Source organism: Dipodomys spectabilis, unplaced genomic scaffold, assembly GCF_019054845.1.
Source record: "Dipodomys spectabilis isolate Male_0828 unplaced genomic scaffold, ASM1905484v1 ptg000299l, whole genome shotgun sequence".
NCBI classification, from domain to species: Eukaryota; Metazoa; Chordata; class Mammalia; order Rodentia; family Heteromyidae; genus Dipodomys; species Dipodomys spectabilis.
This window is the reverse complement of record NW_024870976.1, coordinates 1,339,644-1,354,591: the sequence shown is the minus strand read 5'-3', so window position 1 is coordinate 1,354,591 and position 14,948 is coordinate 1,339,644. Positions and strand designations below refer to the sequence as shown.

Here is a 14,948-nt window from a genome sequence, read left to right as displayed (position 1 = left end):
AGCCATGCGTGAAGGGGCACCAACACAGGACCCCACTCCTTCCTCCCCAGCGTCCAGGAGCCAAACAAGACCCCCCTCTCCCCCCAGCACACACACCAGACAGAGACATGCAGGCAGGCTGGGAAGAGGGCAGCTCCCTCGGGAGCCCCGTTAGCCTGCAGCAGGGAGCCTGTCCCGGTCCTGAGTCCTGACACCACCTGCCCAGGACTGCCGCTATGGAGCCCACACCGCCCATCCCAGGCTGGCGGAAGAGCAGGGGAGGCCGAACCTGGGCTTGGCCCCGCCCACCTCCCCAGAGCAGCAGGCTCAGGGTCACAGGGAGCACTGTCTGCCCCCACCACCGCCCTTCCAGGGCACCAGTGACTTCGAGCGTGGCCTCAGTGCAGGGCCTCCCCCTCCCCCCCTCCGGGGCGGGGAGAGCTGCTTCCCCGCAGCACGAGATACAGGGTGGACCAGCAGGAGAAGGGCAGCTGGACAGGCAGACACCAGCAGAGGGCATACACTCCATCCAGGCGGCCCCAGGCCCCGGCAGGAGTGCCAGCAAGGAAGTGCAGTTTCAGATCAGGATCAGGTCCCCTGGGCCAGCCCCAGCCTGGAGGGGCATGGGGCCAGGAAGTCCAGCTACACACACACACACACACACACACACACACACACACACCAGTTAGGAGGGTGTGCTGCGGGCAGGTGGTACTTGGCTGGGTCAGGCTAACATGGAGGAGATGACCCAGCTCCTGAGGATTCTGCCCAGGGCCAGGCCTGAGCTCGGGCCCCGCAGTCATTCCATGCACCAGTTTACATCAATCTCTTCCTCATAGGAGGGAAGGTGAAGGAGCATGGCCGGGTCCCATGGCTGGTCATAATCCAGGCCAGTCTGGGCCCACTGGGGCTCTTGGGACCAAACACACCGTGGTGACACCAGGCTGGAAGGATCGGCCGCTCTCCCGTGAAGACGTGAAATCAATGAGCAGCCATCTCCATGGTGGAGGTCCAGCGGGGCATTCTGGCCAACCCAGGACCCAAATCTTGGCTGGCAAGAAGCCCTGGAGGGGGCTGACCTGCGCCAGCCACCAGCCACTAGCCCCCTGGGCACTGACCCTCCAGCCTGAGGCGTGAGGCTTCCTCGGACCTGACTGGCCATGGAGGGGCACTGGCCCGGGACTGCCCCACAACTGGCCACAATGGCCCGGTACGTTCTAGCAAAGGGCCGCTCAACTTGGACCCGAGGGCATAACCCCCTTCCCACTACCACCTGCACACCTGCGTTCTGCATTTACCATGTCCTGGCTCAGGCCTCGGGGGGCTCTGTCACTCCTGTGAAGCCCACTTCACAGGAGAAACCATGGCAAAGACCAGGCTGAACTGGGGGGTCCAGGACCTGACAGAGTCTACACAGGGGGTGCCAGCTCCTCACCGAGCCCAGAACCCTGAGTTTCCCCCTTACCCAAGGGGTCCCCAGAGCCTGGGGTGTAAGCAGCTCCTTCTCCTCTGCCCCGGCCTCCTAGGCCACAAGAACATGCCAGAAGGAAGCACACAGACATCCCTGTTTCCCACAGGACAGACCCTTGCTCCTCTGAACCCCCAGGCCATTAGTCCAGCCTCCCACCCTGTAGTACAGCTCCCAGCTGGACGCTGCACGGCTAGAGACAGTGCTGAGCTGTGCTAAAGATATCCTAGGCGGCCAGATGTCAGTGACCGTCTGAGGGGAAGCAGAGCAGAGGCCCCAGTCTGCTGGCAGAGGGGAGGGGGCAGGGCGGCCAGAGGAGGCGAAGGAGGGAGCGAGGGAGGTGTGGGCAGCACAGGCTCCGATGCCCTCCTGCCTCCTCCCGGCCCCCATCCCATCTGTTCCCGTCTGTCTCCAGGCATCCTCGGGCTGTGTGCCCTGTTGGGCAGAGTTGTGGGGGCCAGGCTGGTGAGCGTGTCTAGCCTCAGGCCCCTGAGAGGCAGGCTGGCTCCCTCTGCTAGCTTAGGCCTCCGCTGCTCACCCTCCCGCCTGCCTCCTCCCGGGACAAGCACCCCGGGACAGTCGTACCTCGGCAGGTCTTGCCGTCACCCCCCAGGTGGCCGCCGGGCGGACAGCGGCAGTGGAAACCCCCCACCGTGTTACAGCACACGCCCTCACAGCCCCCGTTGTCAAAGGCACACTCGTCTACGTCTGTGGAGAGAAGCGGGGGTGAGCACCCGGCTCCCCGGGCCACGGGGGACACTGCCAGCAGGACAGAGTCCCTCCTGAGCACCCTGAGGACATGCTGCAGGGGGCTGCCAGCCAGCGTCTGGGCAGCTCGGCCCCCTCCCCACCGGAAGGCCGGCCAGCCCCGTTCCCCGTCCACTGGATGGCACAGACCCAGGCCTCTCCACTGTGGGAGCAGGGTCACCCCACGCCATCACCACCACCATCACCCTCACAGCGGCCTGGGATCTGCCCGGCGCTCCACTCTGTAGCTCCTATTCACTGGTCTGCCGGGGTCAGCTGGCACTGACCCAGCCAGTCAGGACTGGAGGGATGAGGGCTCCAGCAGGGAGGGCCAGGCTGCCCTCAGACACCCCGGTCTGGCATCTCTACCTACCGCACCTGCCGAACTACCCCTCCCGAGGTCCAAGGGGTGCCAAGTAAGCGTCCCTGCCCTCAACTCTCAGGACCGCAGGCCATAGCTCTGGCTCTTTGTGGGTGGACAGGAAGTGTGAGCCACAGCTCTGGCTCTCCCTGTGAATGTGAGACCGAGCAGGCTCAGGGTGAGCGAGGGTGTTGACCTGCCACAGGCACACACGGCCAGGTGCCTGCCCACCTCCCACCGCCGGAAGGCGGGCCAGCCCCAACCCAAAGCCCCAGGACTTCTCCGCATCAGCTTGGCTAAGAGCCTTCGGTGTGGCCACTGTCCCGTAAGAAAAGCCACGGCCCAAACTACAGGCCAGCTGCTTCTAGACAGCTGGCCTGCAGCTGGCAGCCCAGCCCCAGGGGTTAACAGTGGGGATTTTCCAGGAACGCTGCGAGTTACGCAGGGTGAAGCAGGCACTGGCACACAGGGAGGTCAGACCTGGGGTCCCGTCTGCTGGCTTCGGGGGGACAGCACAAGGCCAGCTTGGTAGGCCAGCGTATGAGATGTGTGCACAGCTCCTGGGCCTGTTCTGGCGCTCAGACTACCGTGGGGGAGGCAGGCGGCCATGCAGGTGTGCCAGAGACCAAGACGTCTCTCATGCTGGCACCGGCAGCCCTGGGTCCCCCGGACCCCTGCCCGCCCCATGGGCGCTGGGCCTCCACCCCACAGAGCCTCATCTCGGGGGACACCAAGCAGGAGAGGCCGTTGCAGCCCAGAGCTCCAGGGTTTCTGTGTGCCCCTGAGCTGGCAGGGCACAGGAGGCTGGGGGCTGGGGCTGGTAGTCAGGTGGTCACTCAATATGGACAGTCCCCTACTCCTGGGCCTAGTTCCTACATGCTATGTCTGTCTCCCCACATCCCCCCTCCCAGGCTGGGTACCTCAGCCTTGTAACGTGTCTCAGAGCTGGGACTGCACCTCACTAAGACTGGGGGTCCAGGCCCATGTCCGGCCAAGGTCCACCATCCAGATAGCTAGACGGAAGCCGTCTGGAGACCACGGAAATCCTCAGTGCACAAGCACCTCTAGGACAGAAGCCAGGACTGCCGCCCAAGCCTCTCCCAGACACTGGCAGCCTTCGGCCGGACCAGGGAGCAGGGGAGAGCCAGCGGCCCCCTCTGGCCGGACAGGGGAGTGTGTGGCTGTCTGGTAAGAGGTTGGGACTTCAGGGCAAGGCAGTCAGAGCTCAGGCATCTGATGGGTGGGGCCCAAGGGCCTGTTTAAAGTGCCCCCCCCCCCACACGCCTGAGATCCATCTCCCCCCTACAGGGGCACGTCCTGCTCCTGGCCTGGCCCCCGTACAGCACTGGGCTGCAGAGGGCAGGCTTCTGTCTTCAACCCAGCTACTACAGCTCCCAGTGGAGCCCTAACCGGGAAATCAACAGAAGCCAGCGGTTTTGAAGGAGCGCGTCTCATGCACGCACATTTGCCTGGGAACAAGAACGGTCACGACCCATTCCTCCAAACCCCGTCCACCTCACACAGAAAACATGTGTGTGAGCAGGTCGGCCCAGAAGCTGCCCGTCCAGCCTCGGCTGGCATGGCCCGGGAGCCTGGGGGGGGGGGGGATACGGTGCTGGGACAACGTGAGGAGGGCAGCCCCAGTGCTCCCCTCCCCCCGGGGCCTCTACTTCCTCTCTGCTACCTAAACTCTCTGCAGCTGTGGGGAAAAGAAAAAAAGAAGACAACCTGAGCAGCCCTCCTCATTTTGCCTTTGTCCTGGCGCCCCCCTCCCCCCACCCGGTGACACACGGCTCCCGTCACCCCCCACCCGGTGACACGCGGTTCCAGATCAGCATTAGGCGGACAGTGAAGGCAGCCCTGGTGGTGCTCCAGGCACGTGATGCGTGCAGAAAGGGAGAAGGCGGGTGGTGAGCGTCCGTCGGTGCTGGGCGTGGATGCTACCGGGCAGAGCTGAGAACACTCCGGGACATGAGGGGTCCAGCAGGCGGGAAAGCACAACACTCAGCTGGGCAGCTCCAGCCAGCGGTGCCAGCCTCCTGGCACTCCTGACCCCAGCCTACCAGACTCTTCTACATTTACACAAGGCTGGGAGCCCACGCAGGTGACAGAGCAGGTTCCAAGAAGCACAGAGCCAGGGCTAAGCAGCCAGTGTGGGCCAGCACGGCACGGGCCCCGGGGCGGCTGCATGCTTTGCCTGCTCAGCATCGTGAATCACGTGGGCTGAAGTGAGGGTAGTGACAGGACCCCAAAGGGGCTGCTGGGGGGCGGACCTCCACCAGGAGCAGCTCCAGCCAAGTGTGGAGAGGGAGGGCGCACAGCCACCCGTGTACACCTGCATCTGTTCACGTCCCTCAGGAACAGAGTGGCAGTGTCACCCACGGGCCTCTCCGCCAGCCGTGGGGACCTTCCCTCACTGATGCTGTCCCCAAGGCTTGTTCCCGCTTGTCACTCCCCAAATGACCTGCAGCAGCAGCAGCAGTGGCGGCAGCACAGCCTGCCCAGGCCAGGAGACCTGGTCCCACTTCCTCATGAACCCCTGCCCTCCAGACCTACCATCCTGCAGGAGTCCGGAGCTGCTCAAGAGGGCTGGATGGGGGTGGAGAAACTGGGGGAGGGGACGTGGATCCCTAGCAGCAACAGCCTGCTGCACGGGAGATCTACCTGCTGCAGCCCCTGCCCACGGGGCTCATCCCCACCCCATGCCACGGGAGACCTACCTGCCACAGGCAGTGAACAGGCCTCACCCACCCCACACCGGAGGTGGGACCAGGAGAGCCAAGTGCTGTCTGCAGCCCCTCGAGTGGACAGCATCCCATGGTGGCCACAGTGCCCCCTGAGTGGACAGCATCCCATGGTGGCCACAGTGCCCCCTGAGTGGACAGCATCCCATGGTGGCCACAGTGCCCCTCTGCCCCCGAGTGGACAGCATCCCATGGTGGCCACAGTGCCCCTCAGTGGACAGCATCCCATGGTGGCCACAGTGCCCCTCTGTCCCCGAGTGGACAGCATCCCATGGTGGCCACAATGCCCCCCTGTCCCCGAGTGGACAGCATCCCATGGTGGCCACAGTGGCCCTGAGTGGACGCATCCCATGGTGGCCACAGTGCCCCCCTGCCCCCTGAGTGGACAGCATCCCATGGTGGCCACAGTGCCCCCCTGCCCCCTGAGTGGACAGCATCCCATGGTGGCCACAGTGCCCCCCTGCCCCCTGAGTGGACAGCATCCCATGGTGGCCACAGTGCCCCCCGTGTGGACAGCATCCCATGGTGGCCACAGTGCCCCCTGCCCCCTGAGTGGACAGCATCCCATGGTGGCCACAGTGCCCCCCTGCCCCCGCATGGACGCATCCCATGGTGGCCACAGTGCCCCTGAGTGGACAGCATCCCATGGTGGCCACAGTGCCCCCCTGCCCCCTGAGTGGACAGCATCCCATGGTGGCCACAGTGCCCCCCGTGTGGACAGCATCCCATGGTGGCCACAGTGCCCCCTGCCCCCTGAGTGGACAGCATCCCATGGTGGCCACAGTGCCCCCCTGCCCCCGCATGGACGCATCCCATGGTGGCCACAGTGCCCCTGAGTGGACATCATCCCATGGTGGCCACAGTGCCCCCTTGCCCCCAAGTGGACAGCATCCCATGGTGGCCACAGTGCCCCCTTGCCCCCAAGTGGACATCATCCCATGGTGGCCACAGTGCCCCCCTGCCCCCTGAGTGGACAGCATCCCATGGTGGCCACAGTGCCCCCTTGCCCCCAAGTGGACATCATCCCATGGTGGCCACAGTGCCCCCGAGTGGACAGCATCCCATGGTGGCCACAGTGCCCCCGCGTGGACGCATCCCATGGTGGCCACAGTGCCCCTGCGTGGACATCATCTCATGGTGGCCACAGTGCCCCCACGTGGACGCATCCCATGGTGGCCACAGTGCCCCCGCGTGGACACCACCCTGTGGTGGTCCTGGTGCTTCACCCACTCCGACGTCCCCCTGAGCGGACGTCGCCCCACAGTGGTCTCCGTGCACACCCCCTGCCCTGGACAGGACGATGGCACGGCCTCCCAGCCCCCCCCCAGCCGCAGCACAGAGCTGGCTGCAACACAGTCTCGTGCCTGTCCTGCCCCCGCACCACCCCCTCCCCGGCTCAGGCTCTAGGAACAAGCGGGACACAGACACGCAGTCACACGGAAAGCCCCGCAGTGCCTGGGGTTGGGCCATTCTGGAAGGGCAGTGGGGCTCAGGCCCAGGATGGAGCCCAGGAAGGGTGGAAGAACTGGAAAGGAAGCCCAGGCATTCAACTTGGACAGGGAGGTCTCAGCGTGGGGAGTGGTCCGCAGGACACAGGTGACCCCCTGCCCCACTGCTGGCTCCCCCGGCCCGGTCTGCATAGCTGCTTTGCACACCAGGCCCAGCAGGGTCCCCACGAAGGGGCTGAGGCCCAGTCAGTGGACAGAGCAGAGGCCTAAGTCCTCTCCACACCCCAGGCCCTGCCCGAGGGCCAGTGCCCGGCCGGGCCTCTGGGCCCACATGCAAGCCCCCCCCCCCCAAGACAGATCCAGGAGCCACGTGGCGGTGTCCAAGGACACGGGAGGTGACATGGTGACACTGAGACAGCCCAGCACCCTCAGTGTAGGAGACACTGCCTGAGAGTCTTCTGGAAGAGGCAGAATGGGGAACCCTCCACAGCCCGACCCTGAGAAAGAGCTGACTGGGAGGGGAGGCCGGTCCTCACCGCAGAGCCTGGGGCAGCCACAGGGGCCGCCGGGCCCTGGTCTCAGCCGAGGTCTGTGGGTGCCTTAACCATGCCCCCCCCCCCCCACCACCAGAGGCCTCAGGCTGCTGCCTGTCAGATGTACAGGCCTTGCCTGCCTGAGGGGCCAAGAGCCATCCCCCACCCCACCCCCCCCCCCTCTTTCTTGCTGCCAGGTGTCACCTGGACAGGCCAGGGCTGCTCCCTAAATCTCAGCCAGAGGGTTGATGAAAACCAGCTGGACCGGAGTCAGACACCTAGGGCTCCAGAGAGCAGAGGACAGGGGCTGAAGATACGGGAGCTTCCCGAGAGCCCTGAGCCGGGGGCAGGGGGCTAGCAAGGGCTTCTTCTAGGAGTGTGCAGTTCCTACCCTGTGGTGCCCAACTGCAGACAGTGTGACTGGGTGGGGGGACCCAGGAGCTCCCCTAGGACAGGGCTCCCACGAGGGTGGATGCATGGTGGGAAGGGGGGCCTCCTCCTCCTCCTCCCCCTCCTTTCCTGCTCCCTCCTACCTCCGCAGGAATGTTCCTCCGCAGGAATGTTCTGCCTCAGAGCGCGGGTGGGCCCCTCCTGCGCCGAGGGGCTGCGGGACGCGGGGCTCCCTGTGCGGGCTTGCTCTGCAGCTCACACCCTGGCTGGATGGGCTCAGGGGCTCCTGCAGGTGGTGCACTCACAACCATTTCCTCTTCCTGGGCACCCTACCAAATTCAGGGGGCAGGCACTGCTCCCCAGGGAACAGGCAAGGGCGGGAGGACTCTGCCCAGGCAGTGGGGACCCAGGAAGTGCTGGTGACGGTTGTTGTGCAGCTCTGGGCCCGGAGCCTCGCGGGTCAGCCAGTGCAGGGCTCTCGAGGCAGCCTGCAGGGAAGGTGGAGCGGCAGAGCCATGGGCCGCACCCAAAGGAGGGGCAGGGACCCAGCCCGGGCCAGGCAGGGGGGACCTGAGGGCCAACGGCGCCGGGCAGAGCTGGAAGCTGGTCTGGTGCCGCCACCCAGGCCTCACGGCCGCTAATTCCCCTGGAGTCAGGTTCCCACACACACCCAGGCTGGGCCAGAGGCAACGGGGTGATGGTAACTAGTTCCTGTGTTGTCACAAAGTGCTGCTAACTGGAACTTAGTCTCTCACGGCTCTGGGTACAGAGCCCCCAAGCCAAAGCCCTGGGCAGGAAGGGGTGAGGCTGGGGCTGCACAGAGACTCCGGGGCAGGTCCTCCAGGCCGCACTCACAAGCCACTGCCGTAGCTACTCCAACCTCAGCCCTGGCCACAGCACTTCTCCACGTCAGCTCTCCCTCCCCGACAACCTCTCCCCCATCAGATCCAAGCACGAGTCAAGCCAGGCACCCGCGGCTCACACCTGTCATCCTAGCTGCTCAGGAGGCTGAGAGCTGAGGATCGCCATCCGAAGCCAGCCCAGGTAGACAAATCCAAGAGACTCTTATCCGAAAATAACTAGCAAAAAGCTGGAAGTAGGGCTGGGAAGGTGGCTCAGTGGTAGAGCGCTTGCCTTGCATGCATGAGGCCCTGGGTTCGATTCCTCAGCACCACATAAGCAAAAAGAAAAAAGCCGGAAGTGGCGCTGTGGCTCAAGTAGAGCACTAGCCTTGAGCTGAAGAGCTGAGGGACAGTGCCCAGGCCCAGAGTTCAGGCCCCACGACCGGATCAAAAAAAAAAGCTGGAGGTGGAGGTGTGGCTCAAGTGGCAGAGCTCCAGCCTTGAGTGAAAAAACAAAGGGAGAGAATGAGGCCCTGAGTTCAGGCCCCAATACCAGTAAACACACACACACAGACACACAGACACACACATACACAACTTAGGCCCAAGGCACTGTGCATTGCTCCATGGGGCTCCTTTCCCAGGGCCCAGATCCACTAGGAAAGGGCCGGGTCCCCACAGGGCTCAGCGGGTCCCCGTCGGACACCTGCCTGGGCTCGTATGGGGAGCTCTTCCTGGGGTCTCAGGCCAAGGCTGAGCTTCCTGGCTGCCAGGTGAGATGGGGACCAGAGCCAAAGTCGGAACCCGCCCGTGCCCCCCTCCCTCCTCCCCCCTCCCCCCCTCCTCTCCCCCAGACGAGCACACAGCCACCAGGGAGGATCCGGGCAGCTCCTGCTCGAATCTGTCTGAGCACAACTTCCCAAAGCAAACCCAGCTCGTAAAATCCCGCTACCCGCTGGGTAAGGGTCCACGTGCTCCACGCACCTCTCGGGATGGGCCACGCCCACCCTCCCCAGGACTGGCCGGTCCCAGCTGCCCTGGGGCGGGCTGGCACAGCGCCCTGGCCAACGGAGGCCCTCCCGAGCCGGCTGACGGGAGGGCAACTGTGAGCTGGGCTGGCTGGACCGTCACGGGTTCGTGACCTGGGCACGGAGCCTTTGGGCCCAAGTGCGTGTGCACAAGGATGAGCCCTCCGCTCCGCTTCTTCTGCCCCGCCAGCTCTCTGGCCCGCGGGGTCACTGAGAACCCACGATCTCGGCCCAAGAACTGTCTGTCAACTCTCTGGGGCACAAAATGCCCCCTCCTTTCATGAAAGCCAACATGAGGGCCGGCCCCTCCAGAATTGTGTTGCAGGGTAGAACTAAGCGCAGTTGCCTCCTGGAGCTCCCGGAGTCTGAACACGCAGGGTGGGAGCAATTCCTGCACGCCACGCTGCCTCCTCCTCCTCCAGACGGCGCCGCTCCTCTGTCTGCCGGTCCAGCAGCCGGGGCCCTGCAGGGACGGCCCCTCCACCCTGGAACTGCCGGAGGCCAAGTGAGGGACAGAAACCTCAGAACAACGAACGCTGATCCTGCCGGCCCCACGCCAGTCTTCAGCCTGCACAGAGCACCTTACAGGGCAAGGAAAGGAGGAGACACTGCAGTGATCAGAAACTGGCCACCAGGCACACAGGAGGCCCCGTCAAAGCCGCACTGCGAACTCACACGCACCCAGACAGGAGGTGCAATTAGCCCTCTTTCTTGTTCTGCTGTCCAGTGTCTAGCTACAGCTGCAGGCAGAGCCCGGCCCCAGGCTCCCCGTTCCCCGATCCCCGAGCCCGTGAACGTGCTAACTCTGTGAGCAGCCAAGGGGGAGTTGCCTGAGTCCACCAGGGGGTCCTTGTGAGGGGCGAGGAGGGGAGGCAGGAGAGGAGGCAGACGCAGCCGGGAAGAGGCCAGGGGAGCCGGGGAAGCAGCACAGAGAGGCGCTGCGAGGGTGGCTTTGAGGAAGAGGCCAGGAGCCAAGGCATGTGAGAGACCTTTGAAGCTGGAAACAAAAAGGAGGTAAGGACACAGACTCTCCCGGGGCCTCGGCGGAAGTCGGCCAAGGATGGAGACCCAGAGAGGCTCCTTCCACCCCGCCAGTCATCCAGTGGGTGGTTTGTTATGGTAGCAGAAGAAACGCTGGAGTCATCAGGCGTGGAGCACCTCGAGAAAGGAAGAGCAAACAAACAAGGGCTCCCCTACCGCTCCTGGCTTGCCCCTGGCTGCCAGGAGGGCACGGTGCCCAGCAGGGCTGGGGGAGGCCGCCGTCCAGACAAGCCCGGCTTCGGCCACGTGCCCACCTTGCTGGGTGGTTATCTCTCTCCAAGAGCTCAGAAGACCTGCCAGCGGGGGCGGCCCGAACACGTCAGGCCCCGCCCCCACCCCAGCACAGACCAGAGCTGGGCGGGGGGAGGTGCCTCACCCTGCTGGTCCCCCAGACACATTGCGGGGGGCCAACTGGATGCCCAGCCCGGAGTGAGGGCAGTGTAGCGGTGAGTGCTCCAGTGGAGCACAGAAGGACAAATCAGGGAGGCTTCCTGGGAGAAGTGCGGGGGGGGGGGGGGGGGGGTGTCGGAAGCTGCTCCAACACTAAGGGGTGTAACGGCCACACCCACCCCAGAGGTGCCCGTTGGGAGCGGGACCTCAACAATGGCTTCCTTGTCTAAAGGTGCCATGCCTACCCTGGGGGGGCAGGGGGCTGTCTGTAGCACTGGCTCCCAGGGGCTATGTCAGCTCCTAGAGACCAGGTCCGCTGTCTGTGCTGCCAGGGCAGGCGCTTTCCTTTAGGCCCTAGGCCCTGTGGGAGGGACACACGTATCTAGGTCCAGTGGCAGGTCCAGTGCAGGCCGCCCCACCCTCCGGAGGGAGAGGCACCTCGTGTGCTAGGCCAGCGCTTGGGGAGGGTGGCTGAAAAAGGGCGGACCACAGGGGCCTGGGCCAGTGCCGGGCACAGGGCGGGAGGTGGGCAGGCCCGTCCCCAGGCGAAGCCCAGGGTCCTCCCGTGAAGCCACTGCCTCCCCCCGGGCGGGCTCTCCAGCTACAGGAATAACGGGCCCTGTCGCAGGAACAGCAGCCGAATGCCACGCACTCCGTAGCTGTGCGTGGATGACGTCCGGACCTCACCACGTGGCCACTCAGACAGCCACGACACACGCAGCACACGGCCACCCACACAACAGGACAGAGAGAATGTGTGTGTGTGTGTGTGTGTGTGTGTGTGTGTGGACACTCAGCCTTCAACTCAGGGCCTCTCACTGTCCCTGAGCTTTTGTGCTCAAGGCTAACACGCTACCACTTTAGCCACAGTGCCACTTTTGGGGTGGTTAACTGGAGAGAAAAGTCTTAGGGACTTTCCTGCTGAGGCCAGCTTTGACTTATGATCCTCACATCTCAGCCTCCCGAGTAGCAGCGGCGTGAGCCACTAGTGTCTGAAAAGAGATGGGGTTTAGAAGTTGGTGTGACCAAGTGCCGCTGGCTCCAGCTAGAAGATGGGGTTCAGGCCTTAAGCCAAGCTTTGGGGGTGGGAAGAGGGGCTGAAGCAGGACTGGGGCCCAGGAGGTGAGGCCCAAAATGCCACCACAGACAACTGTCCACGTGGGCAGCCTGGCGGCCGGAGGGAAAGGGAGGCGTCCATGCAGACGCAGAGGCCGAGAGCATCGCTGGGTCTGCCAAGACGTGAAGCCCCGAGCAGCACTGGAGGCTTGTCACCTCCTGCCACCAGCCCACACGCCAACACCCACACACCTGTCATGAGAGGTCACCATCACAGCCAGAGTCGCCCAGCACCAGTGGCAGGAGGTGACGGAAGCCTCCCAGACACAAGAGGCCGGGCTCTCGGCGGCTGCGGCTGCGTCTGGACTGCAAGCCGGGAGAACCAGACCGAATGCCTGTTGCTGTCCACACCTGCGTGTACCCAGGGCACAGCCCCGCTCCCCCCACTGTGGCCCCCAGCCTGGGGAGGAGCCACAGAGCCATGACACGAGCCACACTTCTCCACTATCAGGTCCAGACTGCCTCCAAAACTGTGGGAATGGGCTATGTGTGTATTTCCATTTGTTTCCCAGAAAACAAGACAAGATGTGAAGACCCACAGGGAGCCAAGAACATTCCTTAGCTCCCCACATATCCAGGTCTTCAACTCCCCCACCACGCCTGAGGCCCTGGGACCTCTCCGTTCTCTGGTGGAGCAGCCGGGCTGCAGAGGGAACCCAGCGCCAAGCAAGAGTTAACGGGGCTGGTGTGGGCCAAGCCAGGCTCTCTGGGGGCCTGCCCCCCTCCCCCAATCCCCCCCCCCCCCGCACTCCCTCCCTCTCCCGTCTCTCGGCCAAGCACACGGATTTCCAAGCCCACAGGAGTTCGCGCAGGCCTGGAGGGTCCCGGCCCAGGTGCCCGCCCTGCAGACTTTGACGGCAGGATGTGACACACTCTCTTTGTCTCTGTTTCTGGGCCAAGATTCAGAAGCGCCAGAGGCACCCAGCACTTCCCTACTGCTCACCGCAGAGTCCTGCCAGCACCGGGGCTGGGCCTTACCGGAAGCCCCCTGGGTGTAAGCCCTCAGCCAGGCTTGGCCCTCGGATCATTCACGTCTCTGGGTTTAAACCAAGGACTGCACACGCGTTGGAGCCTCTGGGCTCTAAGTGTGAGCTCAGCCCAAGAGCTGAGGATCCACGGGTCAGGGGGAGTCAGGAGGCCTGGGCAACAGGCCAGAGGAGCTCTCTGGGGAGAGACTGCTCCTGCCCACCTGAGGCAGCCCTCCCCGCCCGCTGACCTGCCCAGCCCGGGCCTGCTGGCTAGGCCTGCCCCAGATTGGCACGTGTCCCCCACCTGTCCCTCTGCTTCCTGGTGGCTGTAGGTCCAGAAGAATGGGCCAGGACCCAGGGCCTGCCCGCCCCCTGCCGGGGTTAGGAAAGGCTAATAAAGACTTGAGGGAAGAGGATATTGGGAATGCTTTACGTGAGATCTTGATTTAGATCTAAGCTCCCCCAGTGCCCCTCAGAGGGGGCCACTGATGCACTGTCTGAATTAAAGAGGCCTGGAGGGGCTGTGCGTCTGTTCTATTCTGCAGACAGGAGCCCTGGGACGGGGCAGGGCTAGAGAGCCGCTGGCCCTGTGCTGTCCACCTATGAAAACAGAGCATATAGCTTTGCGCTATGTACGTGCGTGTGTGCGTGCGTGTGTGCGTGCGTGCGTGCGTGTGTGCGTGTGCATGTGTGTGTGAGTGCCCGTCAGCATGCACTGTGAAGGCCCCTCCCTGTCACACCCACCAGCCTGCTCCCGCCCCCTCCTCCTGGGAAAGCTGCCCCTCCCGCCCCCCCAGGCCAGGACCGGGCAGCACTGGGAACCTGCATGCCCCCCCCCATGACTGGGACTCCCTCCATCTCCCTGCCCCAACCACCACGTTACCCTGCCACGGCCCCAGAACTAACCACTCACTCCCTGGGCAGCTGCAGAGACCCTGCCCAGACCTGACCCCAAATCCAAAGTTCCCAGTGACCCAGGACTACCCCACCCCTGGCACAGCCACCAGACTGGAAAGCGGCCCTCCCACCATGCTGGCCACCCTGCCCAGCCACGTCCCCTGGGACCTGCCTGAGTGTACCCCTCCTCTGCCTCGGCCCTGGGTGCCTTCTGCCATCCTGACTTATGTGCTGCCAGCACCCACGCCAGGGTCACAGCCTTCCTCCCCTGAGCTCCGCTTGGCGCAGGCCCCGCCCCAGAGCTCAGGGCCTGTGCCTGAATGCACAACCAGTCCCGGTGCAGGGCCAGCATGCAGTGAGGACACAGTAGATGATCAGACTGGCGGATACGATGTCAGGAGTTGACAAAATCAGGAACAGAGCTGGCAGGGAGCAGACCCTCAACCCACTCGGTTCGGGCAGTTCATCTGTTAAAACTCAAATGCCAAGCAGCCGGGGACCTGCAGAGGCCTTTTGTTGCCACCAGGGGGTGCCAGTGCCCCACTACTCCAGGAGCCAGGCCTGTGAGCCCCTAGACCTGCCCTGACCGGAGCCTGGCTGCAGGAGGTTCCTCTCGGATGTCCCGCTGCTCAGGGACATCTGAAGCCCGGATGGACGGCAGACAAGGAGCAGGCTCCCTGCTGGTGCGTCCCCTGCCTGCGCCTGCCTCTCCTCCAGACACACCCAGCCGTCACCAGATGTACAGCAGTCACCCTAACGTCCAAGTGGAACCCGATTCCTGGGGAAGGGGGAAGGGCTGACGGTGGCTCGGTCCGAACACTGGCCCAAACCAGGCCCTCTTACTTGGCCAGCGACAGTTCCTCCTGAAACCGTCGGCACAACCGGAAATAGCCTGTCTGCCCAAGGTGCACCTCTCAGCCACCACCAAGGGGCCCAGGGAAGCAGCCCAGGACCCCAAGATGTGGGACGCCCCTCCTCCTCGCCTGTGAGAATCCA

At 64.3% G+C, this 14,948-nt stretch overlaps 1 protein-coding gene across 1 annotated transcript in view; it reads right to left on the bottom strand.

Annotated features, from left to right (window-relative positions):
- The window catches only part of Megf6 (multiple EGF like domains 6), a 91,384-nt gene that overhangs the window by 46,204 nt on the left and 30,232 nt on the right, over positions 1-14,948 (bottom strand). The window contains exon 5 of the mRNA XM_042701995.1: positions 2,033-2,155. Coding sequence (XP_042557929.1) covers positions 2,033-2,155 — 123 coding nt within the window. The remainder of the gene's footprint in view (positions 1-2,032; positions 2,156-14,948) is intronic.